Source organism: Pleurodeles waltl, chromosome 8 (genome assembly GCF_031143425.1).
Source record: "Pleurodeles waltl isolate 20211129_DDA chromosome 8, aPleWal1.hap1.20221129, whole genome shotgun sequence".
Lineage (NCBI taxonomy): Eukaryota > Metazoa > Chordata > Amphibia > Caudata > Salamandridae > Pleurodeles > Pleurodeles waltl.
Genome location: NC_090447.1, coordinates 1,431,130,326 through 1,431,148,565, shown reverse-complemented (window position 1 = coordinate 1,431,148,565; position 18,240 = coordinate 1,431,130,326). Strand labels below are relative to the sequence as shown.

The window sequence follows — 18,240 nt, the reverse complement described above, 5'->3', positions numbered from 1 at the left end:
GAGAGGAAAGAGGTGCCCCACTTAAGGGCGTTTTGTTGAATGCCTATGTTGTGGAGTCTGTTGATGAGAGTGTGGTGGGAGAGTGTATGACCTTTTGTCCTTTTTTCAAGGGCCCAGGGGTGACTGATGCAGGGGTCTCCTTTGGCGTTGGGGTTCTCCGTCAGGAAACACTCGCGGTAGGGCGTCTTGTATGTTGAGGCTGCAGGCGTTGTCGGGGAGTCCAGCGGGGCGGGGCCCAGGGTGGACTCAAGTTTAGGGAACATCATTGGCACCAGTGACACACCTACAGGTAGGCACTTTGCAAAAAACACCTCTGTTTTCTGTCAAAAAATGTGATGTGTCCACGTTGTGTTTTGGGGCATTTCCTGACGCGGGCGCTAGGCCTACCCACACAAGTGAGGTATCATTTTTATCGGGAGACTTGGGGGAACGCTGGGTGGAAGGAAATTTGTGGCTCCTCTCAGATTCCAGAATTTTCTGTCACCGAAATGTGAGGAATACGTGGTTTTTTTAGCCAAATTTTGAGGTTTGCAAAGGATTCTGGGTAACAGAACCTGGTCAGAGCCCCACAAGTCACCCCATCTTGGCTTCCCCTAGGTCTCTAGTTTTAAAAAATGCACAGGTTTGGTAGGTTTCCCTAGGTGGCGGCTGAGCTAGAAGCCAAAATCTACAGGTAGGCACTTTGCAAAAAACACCTCTGTTTTCTGTCAAAAAATGTGATGTGTCCACGTTGTGTTTTGGGGCATTTCCTGTCGCGGGCGCTAGGCCTACCCACACAAGTGAGGTATCATTTTTATCGGGAGACTTGGGGGAACATAGAATAGCAAAACAAGTGTTATTGCCCCTTGTCTTTCTCTACATTTTTTCCTTCCAAATATAAGAGAGTGTGTAAAAAAGACGTCTATTTGAGAAATGCCCTGTAATTCACATGCTAGTATGGCCACCCCGGAATTCAGAGATGTGCAAATGACCACTGCTGCTCAACACCTTATCTTGTGCCCATTTTGGAAATACAAAGGTTTTCTTGATAGCTATTTTTCACTCTTTATATTTCAGCAAATGAATTGCTGTATACCCGGTATAGAATGAAAACACACTGCAGGGTGCAGCTCATTTATTGGCTCTGGGTACCTAGGGTTCTTGATGAACCTACAAGCCTTATATATCCCCGCAACCAGAAGAGTCCAGCAGACGTAACTGTATATTGCTTTCAAAAATCTGACATTGCAGGAAAAAGTTACAGAGTAAAACGTAGAGTAAAATTGCTGTTTTTTTCACCTCAATTTCAATATTTTTCTTTTTCAGTTGTTATTTTATGTAGGAAACCCTTGTAGGATCTACACAAATTACCCCTTGCTGAATTCAGAATTTTGTCTACGTTTCAGAAATGTTTAGGTGTCTGGGATCCAGCATTGGTTTCACGCCCATTTCTGTCACTGACTGGAAGGAGGCTGAAAGAACAAAAAATCGTAAAAATGGGGTATGTCCCAGTAAAATGCCAAATTTGTGTTGAAAAATTGGGTTTTATGATTCAAGTGTGCCTGTTCCTGAAAGCTGGGAAGCTGGTGATTTTAGCACTGCAAACCCTTTGTAGATGCCATTTTCAGGGAAAAAAACACAAGTCTTCTTCTGCAGCCACTGTTTCCCATTTTTTTGAAAAAAACACATTTTCACTGTATTTTGGCTAATTTCTTGGCCTCCTTCAGGGGAACCCACAAAGTCTGGGTACCTCTAGAATCCCTAGGATGTTGGAAAAAAAGGACGCAAAATTGGCTTGGCTAGCTTATGTGGACAAATAGTTATGAGGGCCTAAGCGCAAACTGCCCCAAATAGCCAAAAAAAGGCCTGGCACAGGAGGGGGAAAAGGCCTGGCAGCGAAGGGGTTAAAGGTTTATTTTTTGTGCACTTATAAGAAAATTGTTTAAAACTAGAATTCAAATAGAACTATAATGTGTGGGTGTCGGAAGTAAAAAAAAAAAAAAAAGAGAGAATAATTGAGCAGATAAGACCGTAGACTTTGTAATAAAAATTGATTTGCTTTACTAAAAAACATATTCTTCCTAGAGAAGGGGGAAGACTGTTGAAGCTCTTCTATGCAAGGTGTGGCTAACAGTGTCTACGGATTTGAATCAGAATTTCAAGTTTTGTTTAACATTCATGACTAAAATGTTCATGAAATAATAGACATTGGTAAAAACCTGTTAAAAGTGTTTGGAGCTATACTTATTTAAATTCCCTGCCATGCTTAAAGATTAATAAAAGGGGCTGGGCACAGTGAGGGTTGTCTGTCTGTCTGGGTTAGGCACTTGGGCTGGCAGTAAGCCAGGCCTTGTTGCCAACCGTTGTTGCACAAGTTTGAATGCTATGGGCAGCAGAGGTTGGAAATTAAGCACATCACAAACATGAAATTCCCTGAAAAAACAAGTTATAAACTAAGTTGTGGTTCTGGATAAAAACTGGAAAACCACTGAAATGTTTGCCACTTACGGTTACTAATGCACACAACACACACGGTAACTCGTACCACCCACCATGTGCAAAACACCACTTTGTCAATAGCACAGAAACAAAAGAGCGATCTGGAGAACAACATTGTGGACTGCAAGAGTTATGTCGTATGCATTTGTAACTATAACGCGATTTTCAGTGGTTTTCCACTTTTGAGCTAGAACCACAAACCAGTTACTCTTGCGGCCAATCCCCTCTACGCATGACCCAAGACTTTGCACAGCATGGAATTGGTACATTCAAGATGAATGCTGTACATCAGATAAAAGTACTAAAATTCACTGAAAAAACGCAGTTAAAGGTTACTTATGAATCAGAACACACAAACATGAAAAATCCTCGTTTGCGGTATGCACCGCAGAACAGGGGCCAGATGTACAAACCGTTTTGCATGGCGCAAACTGTGATTTTCGCAGTTTGCGCCATGCAAAACGGGCTTCGCGCGATGCACAGTGGGTGCAAGTGGGTGCTAACTCATTCGCAAAAGGGAAGGGGTCCCCATGGGACCCCTTCCCCTTTGTGAATGTCGCACAAAATGTTTTTTCAGAGCAGGCAGTGGTCCAATGGACCACTGCCTGCTCTGAAAAAATGAGACCAAATGGTTTCATTTTTTCTTTTGTAATGCAACTCGTTTTCCATTTAGGAAAACGGGTTGCATTACAAAAAAAAAAAAAAAAAAACTGCTTTATTGAAAAAGCAGTCACAGACATGGAGGTCTGCTGTCTCCAGCAGGCCACCATCCCTGTGAGTGCAGGGAATCGCAAGGAGGTTGCAAATTGTGACCCACCTCATTAATATTAATGAGGTGGGTCTTTGTGACCCCCTTGCTATTCGCAGAAGGTGTCTGAGACACCATTCTGCATAAGATTTTGTGAATCGGAAATTGCGAGTCGCACCCACTCGCAATTTCCGATTCGCAAAATCGTATCTTGCTACATCTGGCCCATACACCATAATGTATGCATCCTGCTGCTCTTGGTACATCATTTTGCTAATAGCACAGAAGAAAAGACTGTCAACAAGGAGAAAAATTAGCGCACAGCGCACATTCTGATGTGTTTTGCATACCGTAACTGTTGGAATGTGTGTTTCTGTTCGAACCATAACCAACCTTTAACTTTTTTTTGTTTTGTTTTTTATATATACACGAATAGTGTATACATTATATTCTGCGCATCTGGATATATGGTTTATGCCATGGCAGTTTTTCATTTGTATTGGGTTTATTGTTGTGAGGGAGGGGCATCAACAAACATTGGAGGCTTCGCCTCACGTGAGTCGTGGCCTCCTTCTTTCTACACTGATCAATGGCAATAAACAGCACATTAAACTCTGCACATTTGCATTTACAACTATCGAGACAAGCTATTTTATGAGAAAATATTCCCCCTCTCTGGCACCGAACCCTGCCTGCGCAACTGTACTATGCATCACAATTCAGAAACTAGCAATATCCGAGCATATTTTCACTTGTACGTTCTGCTCGGCGTAAAGCGCTTCGACCCCTCTTCATGGGTAGTAGGCGCTATATCATTGCAATTACAGTCATTCTTATTGGCCGCCGGGGTACGGGAACAGTGTTTCAGCATGATGTTCTTCAATAATGCAGGCAGACGTTACAAACTAGAACCTTTGTTTGAGTCAATAAAGAATTATTGAACGGAAAAAAAAAGCTGCGTTCTTCGGAGCGATTTCCTGGCGTCTGGCGCCCCCGGGAGGTCATCGAGGCATTTACAAGGCGGGTCGAGAAGGCCCCCGTGAGCCGGCAGCTTGCGTGCGATCCGCCCCCGGGTTCCAGGCCCCGCTGCCGCCGAAGATACCAATCGAGGCTCCGCGGCACGAGGCTACCAACGGGCTGAACATGGCCACGTTTTTCGGAGAGGTTGTGCCAGTTTTCTCGCGGGCTGTAGACGATGACGACGAAGAGGAGGAGGAAGAAGTGACGGAGGAGAACGAAGAGGACCTGGCCATCCGAAGGGAACTAGAAAGGCAGAGGTACGGTGCGGGCGGGGGAGCCTCGGGGTCAGCGCACAGCTGCGGAAGCGGGCACATGCCGAGTCACTGGCGCGGCTCAGGCTCTCTCGGGCCTCGGCAGTCAGCACATGTTTCGGCCTCGCGCTGTAACACGCTTTTCACTGCTCGTATCTGTGAGCGGCAACTTCGAATTCCACCACCTACGCCTACTGTGCCCTAAAAAAGACAATTCCTTTTAATACCTTCTTGCAAACATTGTATATAGTACACGTATGGCAGTTGGTATGGGCGCTGTAAGCATGGTAAGGTAGTCTCATCAGGGCCGGACTGGGCACCCAGAGCTGCCTGCAAAGTTTTGTCAGACCAACCCCTATAGAGTGCATAGCCGGCGAGCCTGCCCACCACTGTGGGGCTTGGGTATGTTCTCCCCTCCAAGAATGTTTGGGAAAAATGGCAAAACCTGAGCGTTCTGCAACACATTTTTCGTTATATATTCGATTTTATTAGTGTTTAAAGCCTACTAAATGATGACCTTCCAGTGCACCAGGATACGGCAGTCTTTATTGGGGCTCTTCAATGAGTCCCTCACAACAGTGCCTCTCCTCCCTCTACAGCCCTTCTTACGCGAATTTAATTTGTTTTATAGTGTCTCTCATACCAGCGTAGGGTGTTGGAGTTCTATACATCACACACACATAAGAAACAGTGAATCATACTTGTGTAAATCAGTGTATAGAAAATGTTATATAAGACAAAGGGGACTACGAACTGTAGGACTCGTGTCATTTGCACTGCTTGGTCTGTGGAAGCATAAACTCAGGATTCAGAACATAACACAGTGGTTAGGGTTGATTTTAATAATAACAATTTATTTATACCCATATACCGATACAAAACCTTTTTAGCAAAATTAGGATAAGCAAAGACTGGGGGAAAAAAATATAACTCTAGTTTGCATGCATCTCTTTAATGGTAGTTCATAGCTCCCTGTGCTAGGTTATGATTGTAAAGTATGAACTGCACAGTAACGAAAGGATCTCTGTGACAAAAGCAGCATTGCACATAAAATACTGTTATGTGACCTGCATAGTACATGTTATTTGCAGCAGGCATATTAACCCTATGCGCTACCTTAGATGAGTCAAAACTGCCACTAGACAAAACTCTGATATGTTTCCAGCAGGTACAATAATCATCAGAGTTATCTTTGCACTTTTATTGTTCCCTGAAAACTGTTGAATATACGAGGAACTATGTAGTGCTTTTAAAACTGCTTACTGCTACAGAACTGCCCTCCCTCCACCCTTCCAGCCTCCCAGGGAAAAGCCCAATGCCCGTACATCCAGTCCGGCCTTGAGTGTGTGCTCTTTTTTTCCACACAGGACTATGCTTGTATTTGAATTTGAAAGGCTATCACTGCCCTCTTACCCAATGGGCTGTTAATTTGTGATTGTGGATAAGAAAGACAAGAAAAGGCAGAAGTAAGGAGCACAATTTTATTTTGCATTTCATAAGTCTGAAACGTGTCACTGACAAACAGTCCTGGCATTTCTGCCAACAGTCTGTTGCATGCGGGGCTTGTAGTTTTGCTTTTTAACACTTTCTTCATGGGCTCAGAATCCTAGCATGCAAAGTGCAATTGGCTAAAATGCCAGAATTGGGAGAGGGTGTTATAAATGACATGGGGACAGATGTACAAAGCCCTTTAGCATTTCCTGCCAATTTTATTAATGACTTAAGAGGCAAGTCACTTGTCTTGTGTTTCATATATAAGCCTTCATTGTTATAGATGGAGCATCATTAGTGTCTACTAAACCATATACAAGAGAGCTCTTTGTACAGTGCACATCATAAACTGAATTATTTCAAGGTGCTTGCAGATGTGATGATCACAGAAAAGAAGGCACAGTGAAGAAAAGTAAATGCCCAAGGTCGCACAGTTTGGTCATGCTGGAATTGAAACCAGATTCCTGATCAGATGATGTGCAGTTAAGATCCTGGGCGAGTATTGCGTTCTCCCCCTTTCTGCCCTCATGGAAATTTTCTTACTGACCCATGAAGCAAGTCGTTTACCCGGAGCCTCCTATACAAGAACTTTATTGTTATAGATGGAGCAACAGTATGGTCTATTAAGCTACATACAAGAGAGGAGTTTTACATTTCGCATCCTGACCTGAAATATTCTTAGGTGCTCTTAGATCTGATTATCACAGATGAAGAGGTACAGAAAATAAAAGTAAATGCCTAGAGTGGCTTAGTGTGGTCAAGCAAAGAAGCTGTGATTGAAACAAATGCCTCTGAGTATTGTCCCCACAATTAGTTTTTACTCTAGGTCCCACAAAAACTTCTGACTGGCCTAGGCATGTAATGCACGTGTATTAAAATATTATATCATTATATAAGACAAGGTAACAATAGTGAAATCACATGTTATTTATAGAACAGGTACATCTCGGGCAGACACAGTGCAAACTTCCCTCCGTCAGAGGACAGCTGCCTGTCCAGCTAAAGTGCAAGTTTTGCTTCCTTACAGAACAGGTACAGTGTGTCAGTAGCAGAGCAAGCTTCCCTCTCTCACAGAAGGAAGCAAGTGAAATCGTCCATTCCCGGCAGAACAGATCCAGCAGGGCAAACTAGTACAAGCGTTCATGCCTCACAAAACACGTTCAGTTTTTAAAAATTATTCGTTTATTTTATTTTTTAAATATCACAACAGAAATCGCTGTGCCTTCATGTGAATTATAATCATTCGCACGGAATCAATCAGGTGATGTATGAATATACAGAGTAATTATGCAGCAATTTATGCATAGTACATCCACCAGTGGCAATGCACAGTAAATGTAATTCATTCCAGCTACGTGATGATCATAAACAATTCAGTTCAACATTGGCATAACTGAAAAAAGAAGAAAAGAAAGAGGGAGGAAATACACTATACATGATGAGGGGTCCATAAGCGCAGCACAAGGGTCTTTGAATTCATGGTCCTGGTTCACGCGTTTCTGTCAAAAGGTGGCTTTGCAGTGGGCCCCATATATTCCTGGGTCTGCTAGGTGGGGGTAGTATAGAACTGTATACATCATATTGCACATGACAGAATGCCAGATGTAATAACCAGTCTTTGATAGAGGGCGATCGCCCAAGGCCCCATGCCACCCAATGTTTAGCAATAAGTAGTGCTAGGGAAAGAGGTTTCTTGTTACCTTGGCGCATTTCCGCCGGGAGACACAATAGTGCCAACCCCAGTGATGGACTTAGGCACCAATTCAGCATGTCAGGAAGCGTGCCAGCTGAGTGAGTGCAACTACCAGCAACTACCAGCCCCTTCCCCAGCACCATAAAAGCCTTTTTCTGCCAATGCTTGTGCATTCACGGACTATGGAAGAAATAAAACAAAAACATCCCTTAATTTCCGATCTTTAGTCATACCCTGGCAAAGATATAATTTGCTGCGTCTTTACACACAAACTTTAAGGGGTGGGGAGCAACGCTGCAAAACCGTGGTTTGGGACTCTGTATTTGGGGGGGATGATGCAGCACACAAGGGAGAGAGACAGAAAGCATGTGCAGTCTCATTGATTCCTGAATAGAAAAAGATCAAATGTAGTTCCCTGGTTGTGAGCAGTGGATTGATACAAGTCATCCAATCAAAATTATGGTAAAAACGGGATGGTTAACAGCGGAATCTTCTTCTCCTTTCCATCAACATGGTGCTCGATTATTACCCTATGGGTTCAGTTTTTTTTTTCCGGACTACACGACTCAGTATCTCAAAACAGTCCCTGGTTCACTGGGAACGTCATACAAGTGCATACAATATAACCTTTGTTTCTTCATAAGCTGGGGCAACAGCAGTAGAAAACACTTTCTTCGCAGAACCAGTACACCATAGGCAGAAACAGTGCCACCTTCCCTTCTCCAGAATATAGATGGAGATTAGGCAGGGCAAACTTTCCCAATCACTGGACATGCACACATTGGGCAGCAGGAGTGCAAGCTTCCATTTCTCACAAAGCAGATACAGCACAGCATTTGGCAATGCAGCATTCCCTCTCTCACAGAAGGCGGGAGGTACAGTCTTTTTCTTCTCCACATAACAGATTAAGCAGGGCAGACTAGTGGAAGTTTTCATTGGTCACTGGCCTGTACGGTTAAGGCGCTGGTGACATGAAGGTTACCGACAGATCTCTCAAGCAGGTGCTTAGCTCAGTGAGTGAAATGTATAGGTGAATGTTTGTGTGAACATGAAGGTGAAACTTCATGTCAGCATCCTGAAAATCCTGCTGCTGTCACTCTGAGACCTGCTGTAACTACTGTCATATCACACCGTCTTGATATTGACACTTCCTTTAGGTCCAGCTGCTGGCATGCTCATGCTCATTTGTCAATAAACCTCAGATGTTAGGGGCTGGGCCCTTGCTGTACTAATGCAGAGACCTTTCCTGCTCATGGTGTGAAAGGGGATTGAGGGCAAGGCATGTGCCTAGTATGAGAGTTTAAGTACAAAAACAACCTCTATGCTGCTTTTGTTCCCAATTGCCTCTTCTGTCTCTAGGTTTCCCCTCTCTCTATGATATATCCCCGCCCCTCTACCATTTCTCTACCATTGTCTATTTTTTCTCACCCTCCCTCTTTTCTCTTTCTTCCGTTTCCTCCATCACTCGTGTTTAACTCTCAGGCCTGCATTTCTCGCTCTGGTCAATCTCTTCTCATTTTCCCCTTGTTTCACCTTCATTGTGTTTTAACTTTTTTCTTTTACCCTCAACTCCGTCACACTTTTCATTCACATCTGTCATTCCTCACCCTCTTCTGTTTGCACTTAATCTGTCACACATACCTTCTTTTTTTTTCTTTCCCTTTTATCTCTCACCTACCCTCTCTGTTGCTTCCTTCTCCACTACTAGCTCATACCTAGAGCCAGCCCAACTAGTTCAAAGTACATTTTCTGCACTGCTATAATCAACACGTTTTTCCCTGTCTAGATGCCCCTTTTACTGAACTATATATGATGATTATTTAGAGACAAGTGCCAACTAAGGCATGCATGTCTATTAGTGTGATTATTCATTTCACTGTGGTAATCAAGTCTGCTAGAATATATTAACAGTATTTAATCTGAATTGAATTCTCTGCTATGCACGATTACTTTAAGTTGTTAACTAGGGTTCCATGAAAGTTGATAACCTAATTTCTTTGATTATTGTTATTGTTTAAAAGACACGATTTCACAAAATAAAAATAACTAATAGGTTAGCAGGGACTTTTTCTGCTAATCGTTTAATCTAAAAATATTAACAATGACCAGATAATGTCATATAAGCTATAGAACAGAGTCTGATGGACTACAGAGGAACGAACATTGCGCCAAAAGACTGAGACTGGCCATGCTGATTCATATCACCTGCTTTTGCTGAAGGCTAGCAGGAGGCTCATTTAGGGCCAGATGTACCAAAGGAGTTTACCCATTCTGTGTCTATGGGAAAAAGCTTTCGTACATATGGCCCTTAGTCTTCGCCTGATCAGCTCATCAGCCTGCCTTCCAACGCAGACGAGATTGCAGATAATGCTATTATGTTGAAATTTAATCTCATCGCTCAAAACAAGTATGCAAATTAGGTCCTTTCTTTGGTGTGAAGACTAAGTTAGGTAGCCAAAGAGGTGAGAGCGGGATTGTAAATGTTGACATGAAGAAAGATTTTATACATTAACCACTATGTTGTGGTTTTTGATGTTCATAATGCTCTTAAACATTGCAGCTACTATTCTGTCCGTTCTTATTCATAGGTACTATTCACATTGTGTGCACTAGGAGATGGTTTTGACTTTAAAATAAGTCTTTAAAATATAATCCTTTTTCCTAGTGTCCTTGAGTGTGCCTTTGTATTATGACAAAAAGTTTGAGTTCCACTAATTATTCATGTAATATCGCACATAATTTATTGTTACCTGAAATGCATTTCACTTAGATGCTGCTCAGTGGTTTGCAGGGTGGTTGCTGTTCAACTGGCTTTCTGTCTCAGGTTGGCCTATTGACAAAGTCCTCATTGCCAAGAGGTCTCAAAGAAAGCCTGTCCCCGGGCTGTGTTCTGGAATAGTGAGCGAGAACACTCGTCAGTACTGCTCACTATAGCAGCGGTGCCACAGTTGATGCTTGTACTGGAAATATAGCAACACCACTAAAGATAGAAATGATGAATGGAGTGTTGAAACTTTTCAAACACTCACTCCCAGATCTGGGTTTAATCCATTGTTATTTCGTTGCCACGTCACCCTGCCCCATATGCAAATCAGTCTTGACCCTGCTCCTCATGGGGACAGTCCAACCTGAACTGCCAAGCCAGGTCCTCTCTGGACTGGAAACAAGCATCCTGGGGCTGTCAGGATGCTCATCAGTCAGGCTATCTTGAATCCAGTGGTGCAGCGACCAAGGACCCACGACTAAGCATACCCTGGCCCCTTAGAACAATTATAGCAACATCACAAAATAAAATGATGGGTGGAGTGTTTAAACTTTTTAAACACTTACCCCCAGTCACAGATCTGGTGAGTGTTTGAAAAGTTTCAGCGCTTAGTCCATCATTTTATTTTGTGGTGTTGGGATGTACTGGAAATATGACACTTTGACTGGTGGAAGCCTCTGCATTCATATAGTTTTCTTTTACCCCAAAAACGCTGCTGCTCTCTCTTGTGTCTCACGCTTTCCTCTCTTTTCACAGATACTCTCTTGAACTCTTTTGTATCATTCACCCTTCTTCCTCTTGAAAACATGATCCTCACACTTTCCCATATCACCACTCCACTTGTCTTTCTCTACCTCACATACCGTCCTCCTTAACCATTCTCACTTTTAGTTGCATAACCATTCATTCCCTCTCAGAGCAGTACCTACGGGACACTGCTAAAGCGCATCTCCTGTGATAGTAGGGTACCTATGTTTTTTAAAACAGTTCATGTTCTCTAGCTACTTGCCCTCTTAATGCTTTTCAGTGGATAGCCTTTGTGAGTTCAGAGTTTGCCTACAGTGGTCTTCTATGGGGTTTTCCTTAGACAACTCTTGCCAAAATGACTGAGCAACTGAGGAGCGGGTGCTGAGTGTTCTCTGTGATTTAGTTCCATGGGCTGAAGGGGGATACTGCCAGTTGCTGTCCAAACCCCTGCAAAGTTGATGTATTTGTGGTGATTTTTCTGTGGGGTTTATCACAGTGGGGGGTGCAGCTCATTTGACCGCCTTCTTAGCCTTTGTTAGCTGTGGAGGTGTAGTCTGTTGATTGGGGTCTTGTTAGACTTTGTATTACACATGTGGTGGGTGCACTGTCCTGTGTGATTGTGCTGCTGATCGCGGTACGGATTATTGATATTGTAGATTGCCTTTGACTGAACATAGAGCTGGTAATCTAATTGGATTGCCTGTTTTAATATTTGAATATGGAATTTTGATGAATTGTACAACTCCTGATTCCCTTCTGCTATTTTTGTTTAGTGAGGCAAGTTCTCTCCAGTGTTCTTAACTGGCACGTTCTGTGTTCTTGGGCCCTTCGTATTTGTTCTCTTTCACGGTTTCTTAGAGTTCCATCTTCTGCTTCTCGGATGCATGTTGCTGTGGCCTTAGCCAGTTTTAGGTTCCTTATTCAAGGGTTAATTCCCTCTCCTAACTATTATTCCTCGCACTAATAATTCCTCTTTTTGTTCGCTGCATGTTTGGGGCATGTAGTGAGATTATTTTTAATATTAAAACACACCAGCCTTAGATTTAAAAACAGATCATTGAATTCCCTAGTTTGTACTGTGCCCTGTCTTGTATTCACATTGGTTGCTCTGATAAAAGCATCAAAAGGCTACAGTATCTTAATGCTTTCAATATAACAACATATTAGGAATTTAGCTGGAACCGTAAAGTATACATAATCAAGACTTAAGTGTTCATTTGACATCTGTACAAAGTTCCTGTTTAATTTGAGCTCTCTACTTAGGAGTAAAATGTGCTGCTGTGAGTGCACCACAAACACTGGACCAGAGTTTCACTTTTATTGTCTCAGCATTGCAAAAATTGAGGCGTAAATGGCCATTTAAAAATGGATTTTAAGAGTCTTGTGAAAAGATAACAGTGTAAGCCTGGTGCTGATCTCGATGGAAGACAAATGTAACAGTTCTGGCAACAGCCTAATTTGAAAGTTTTGTCAGGTGAACAAGTAGATACGTTAAGTCGTTGGATCTGCAGGTAACCTGATTTTCTTTTGTCTTCTTAAGATGTAGTGGTGAGAATAAGGGGCCATATGTACAAACACTTTTTCCCATAGACACAGAATGGGTAAAAACCTTTGCTACATCTGGCCCTAGGTCTTTAATAGTGATGTAGCAGAACATACATTGCTTTCTGATTCCACAGCTGGCCAGTCTCATTTATACAAAATAGATTTAAATTGGTCTAGTGTACGTGTGCCATATGTACTGCAAAATAAAAAATAGCTTTTAATTGAGCATTAGTTGACTGAGGAAGATGAATACCGAAGCTTGTTTCCTCCGTCCCATATTGAGATGACAAAAGACTGACTGGCAGATCAGAAATCTGTCTTGGGCACAAATTGGTGCAATTCTGCCCAATAAAGACGTCTGACACAAGTACCACAAGTACAACTGTACTAGTTTTAAAACAGGAGTGTGGAAAAATGAAAAGAAAGTATAAAGCCCACAAGTAAAAAAAAAAAAAAAAGGAATTAGCCAGTGAAACGACCTAGTGAGAAAAGTATAGTGACCTACAGATGAATTAAAAAAGAGGAGTGAAAATATTAAAAACTAATTTTTAGCTGGATTTGACATTTTTTTTAATTGATTTTTATTGTTTTTCCAAAGAACATAGAGGAAGTACAGAAACGAAAAGCATCAACAAATCAATCTTACCGGTTCCTGCTAGTTGAAGAATGATGAACAAGCGTTACTTAAGGGGTGAACCCACAATATAATTCAAGTACATTTGACATTACCAATCAGGTATGAAAAAAGAAGCCTGGCGATATGAGGTTATATGACGACATAGTGGAAAATAACACATAATCAAGAAACCAAAGGACCTTTAGCAGCAGGCTCTGCCCTAAGTACAAGTAGAAGGTCCTCTCATTGTTGCATGTGTTCACGTGTGCCTATTCCTTTGCAGTTGTCCAATCATAATGATTTCAATTCTGTTTTAGCACATTGATTCATCCAGAATGACCATTTTAGCGTATTTTGACCTTTTGGTGGATTTCCAAGAAGTGGCTATGCACCTTTTTGATTACAGTGATACTGAGTCCACGAACCTCACTGCCATTTTATGTCTCTTCGGTCAGTAAAATATTTGCAACAGTCAGCATTTGGGACCAAGAAGCACCCGTCTACCATTTGTCTATTCCATCTTACTGGTCGGTCATAAATCCCCAAAATGACCCAACCTTCAGGCAGGACCAGCAAATGTGATAGGTAAGCCATGCCAGTTCTACAGCTGGGGCTTTCATTGTACCTGTGTCGCGTGGTCTGTCAAACCAATTTGTTTCGGAGTGAAATAGGCCCTATGCAAAATTACACTGCTAGAATGTGAATCTTGGGTTCCTGGAAACCTGTGAGGATATTCTTATATTTTGTCACACTCCTTACCCATTAAGCCATCTCTAGTGTTAGTCAACTATTTGGTTTGTAACACGTAATATATCCCCCCCCCCCTCCAAGTCGTAATGCAGTGCTCTATATATCTGCGTAATAATAGCTCTGTGGGCATTAGTCAGTGTCAGTATGGTCGTGAATGTATGCCTGTGGTGACGCTCTGATGATATTGCAGGGCCCCATAATTCCTGTGGTATCCACACCGTACCTCTGTAGGCAACAAAGAGACCAGCTGCACACTGTATGTCTCCATAAGATCAGTGAATATATGCAATATCGCCAAATCATATACGTCGCCCACAGTTACAGTCCTGCAGTGGATCCATTCTTATAAATTAAATTTCCGTTCTGTAAACAAAACTCTGCAAACAAAGCTCTCAAGGGGATGCGAGATGAATAGGGGCTTGCATCCATCTGTACTTGCTTATAGTCCGTCCACAATAGGATCAAAGAGTTTGCTAAGACTGATGATCCCTCCATGGTGGGGGGTGTGGGATTAAGGAGTGCCATTTCTCATCACGTTGTCTCTAAGGCCAAATGTAAGTAGGTTCCTTGCTGGGTCTGTCTACCAATCATTTTGCCAACCATTGACATTGGGCTGCTGTATAATAATACTCGAAATTGGGGGGACTCCCAGTCCCCCTTTGCCTAGTGGCAACTTCGTCATACGTTTCTTTACCCATCATTCCATACCAGAGAGATGACCAATGTGTCTAGTTGTCTGTAATGGATGGTTTGTTGCTAAAGTAGTACAGCATTCTAGGTAGCATCACCATCTGTAGCATCACCGCCTTGGTTAGGGCTACCTGCCCTATTATGCTTAGTGGCAGCGATTTCCAGAACCCAACAGAGGATCAAAGCTCACAGATTGCTTCCCCCAGGTAGCCATCCATTGTGTCTTCTGGTGTGTTGGATTTTAGCTCCTAGATATGTGCATACTCGTGATTTCCAACGTATCTTCCCACCATATTGGTCTTGCTGGATTATAAATTAGTTATTGACAGGACATCAGACACACATAAGTCAGGAATAAGATGGAACTGAGACAGGTGTGCCGGTAATGGATATTTTGCAGTGACACTAGTTTAAGATTGAACTTTGCGTCATCGACATACTGGCGAATAGAGATGCTCTGGGTCAGTTGATTTTTTTTTAAATAGAATATTTTAATATGGCCCCCACATTTGCTTAACACCATCCTCACACAGACAGTATACACAATCTAAATATACTATGCACGTTAGAAAGTATTCCTTTTTTAATTGTACAACACCATAGCAAAAACTAGCTGTACCTTATGCTACCCTATTTTGTAAGTAATTAAAAATGCACATTAGTGCACCCCTAAGACCAATGAACATCTTGTTGGTTTCAGTGGTTAGTTTTGTTAGACACAATGAAAAAATTGTATGATATAAATGTCTGTACCCTGCATCACGACTCCTAGTGGCTCCATCTATTCCAAATATATGACAACATGGGTCTCATATGAAAACCGGTCAAGAGATCAAGGAGCACAAGCACACAGCATCGCCCCTTATCCTGACCACACATGGCTATGTCCATCACCTGAACAGTCGCTGTCTGACTGCCATACCCAGTTCAAAAACAGATTACAATAATGATTGTAGTTCATCTACTACATAACTAACCCTGAAGACTATTGCCTCAAAAAGACAATTCACAAATTTGACGACCATTAGGCAGTTCTTTCTGGTCCAGAGCAGGCTATCTGTGAACATTCCCAGGCATCCTAAGAGCACCTGCTGCCATAATGCTGACCTAGGTTCTAGGTAGCTCTGCTTGAACTAAACAGCCCTTCTCCCAAACTGGTAAGTCTAAATTCAGCGGTTGAATCTGGGAGGTTTAACAGCATGCCTTGGTAAACCGTTTATTGGTGTCCTTCTAAGAAACCGGTGGATTACTGCCATGTCTCATGTCTCTACTTATAGGTGCTGCTCTTTTGATGTTGTAAAATGTTTTCTAAATAAATGTTTTTTCACTTGATTTCTTTCTTTTTGAAAGGGAGGTTCATGTGTCGTGGAACTCTGAAATCAGCCCATCAGTGGAAACCTCCAACGTTAAGCGCTTCCCTTGCTCACATTTTGTACTGGCCGTGGGACACAATGCAGCAGGTATTTATATGTTTATAGGAAATGAAAGTATAGTAAGTGCACCATGTGTCCAGCACCCTCTGTAGTATTTATGAATAGTTGTACAGCAAGACGTTGCAGTTTTGCGAACTAGAGTTGTAACGTACGTGGGGTGTGTGGAAGAGGTAGGAGGAGGGGAAATACATAAAATAAAGGGCTCCTCTGACAGCTGCAGAGAAAAGGTGGATCAGAATCTACATCATAACAGTGGTCTGTGTATGACCGAAAGGGCTAACTGGGTTGTGTGTGAAGTGGAGGGACATGGCAGTGTAAACGGAATGTGCAAATGAACCTATTTAGTCACACCAAAAAAATCAACAATAATAAATGGAACTCTGGTATGACTTCCAGTTGACATCAGGGTGAGGGCCCATGTCGCAAGGGTTCCTAGTGTTCCTGTCCCCAACATTACCTTTTATTTTGTCTATCTTGTTTTCCACAAGCCCTTAGGTTAGTTCTAGTACCTTCTTGTACCAGACTGGCTTGTTTTCGTTCAGAGTCCAGATCTTAATGGACAGTTGCTTCTTGCTCCTAAAAGCTTGTATATCAATCTGTTCCTCAGGCTGCTTACCCCATCCGTTGGGTTCCTTGTTATTCCATCAGAAAGTCACCGGTTCCATTTTATAATCTGCCTTCGTGATGAGCCTGTTCCCAGCCTTCACCTCTACCACGCTACAGTTCTCCTAAGGCACTTCTTCCTTAGAGGTTGTAAACTCTAGTTTTTGAATCTGCTCTGTGCTGCCACACATTGGTCTCCATGCTTTTAAATAACCCCTGCTTGACCCGTAGTGTATTCTTGCCCCTTTTAGTGGGTACCTAGTACATCTGCCATGAATCAGTCCATACAAGTCTCTTGTCAACATGTTTTGACTAAAAGAGGTAGGATTTTTCAGGTTTCAAACCTGGTAGATAGATAAACGATGATGTAACAGGAAATGGCATCATATGACATTTGACCTGACAATTCTATTACGGGGATATCTGGTAAAGAAGTAAGGCAGCCCATTTGAGTAATGTTGCCCTAAATAGTCTTATTTTAAGACTTGCACTGATCCCAGCAACCGAGTTGATACCCCCTGAGAGGGAAGAAACCTTACCCCCGCCTTCACGGGTTGTAATCCAGGTAGTACTATTGATTTTATTTTCACGTCTCACGATCTGGTCCCCCTCTTTCAGGACTTTAGGGTTCAAACACACTGCCTGAGTGACCATAACCCATTAGTTGTATCCCTGTACCTTGAGGTAAAAGCCGCCCATATGGACAAGCGTAGTTGTAAGATTGTTGCAAGTAAAAGGGGCGTAAAAATAAAATGGGATAAGATAAATCCTGAATAATTTTTAAAACAGTTGGTTGTTGATCACGCTTCCTTTATTTTTATGCGCCTTGCCGAGGATCTCCCCGGTCAGGCTTTACATTTGGGTTTTGAAAAGCTATGCACTGTCATATCTCAAAAGCTCACTATGGACATACCCAATAGGGAAAAACCTTTATGCAGGTGGCTCGCTGCCGAATGTTCAGCAGCCCACAAGAAGTTAAAAACTCTTCTGCAAACTTCACCTTGTCCGGTAGAACAAGTTAGGCTGGCCAGACATCTATATAAATCGTGGCTCATAGAGAGGAAAAGGGAGATTACGGCACATGCTTGAGATGATTTGCAAGAAGCTGCTATACTAAGAGATAATAGGCTCTTTTGGACTATAATAAATAGGTTTTATTTTTCTTCTGCTAGTGCCCCGAAAATAGAATCCTCTATCCCTGCGGAGAATTGGGTGGCACACTTTTCAGCCATTTTTCACTCGGAGGCTATTTCCCCCATCCCTCTCTTTTCAGGCATTGAAAAACTCAGAATAGATGAGAAATTCCAGTGGGACAATTATGTTTTCACATTAAGGAAGTGGAGACTTCAGTTAAAAAAAAAAAAAAAAAGTACGCCAGGGAAAGCCCCAGGTCCGGACGGGGTCCCAGTGG

At 42.5% G+C, this 18,240-nt stretch overlaps 1 protein-coding gene and 1 long non-coding RNA gene across 2 annotated transcripts in view; both read left to right on the top strand.

Annotated features, from left to right (window-relative positions):
* Positions 1-4,231: 4,231 nt before the first annotated feature.
* PSMG1 (proteasome assembly chaperone 1) overlaps positions 4,232-18,240 on the top strand; it is a 44,745-nt gene continuing 30,736 nt past the window's right edge. The window contains exons 1-2 of the mRNA XM_069202574.1: positions 4,232-4,503; positions 16,144-16,253. Of these exons, the coding sequence (XP_069058675.1) occupies positions 4,370-4,503; positions 16,144-16,253 (244 nt within the window). The 5' untranslated portion in view covers positions 4,232-4,369. The remainder of the gene's footprint in view (positions 4,504-16,143; positions 16,254-18,240) is intronic.
* On the top strand, positions 5,865-16,098 carry LOC138248723 (uncharacterized). Its single transcript, XR_011194627.1, has 3 exons — positions 5,865-5,963; positions 13,336-13,473; positions 13,809-16,098. It is a non-coding gene; the product is annotated as an uncharacterized lncRNA (long non-coding RNA).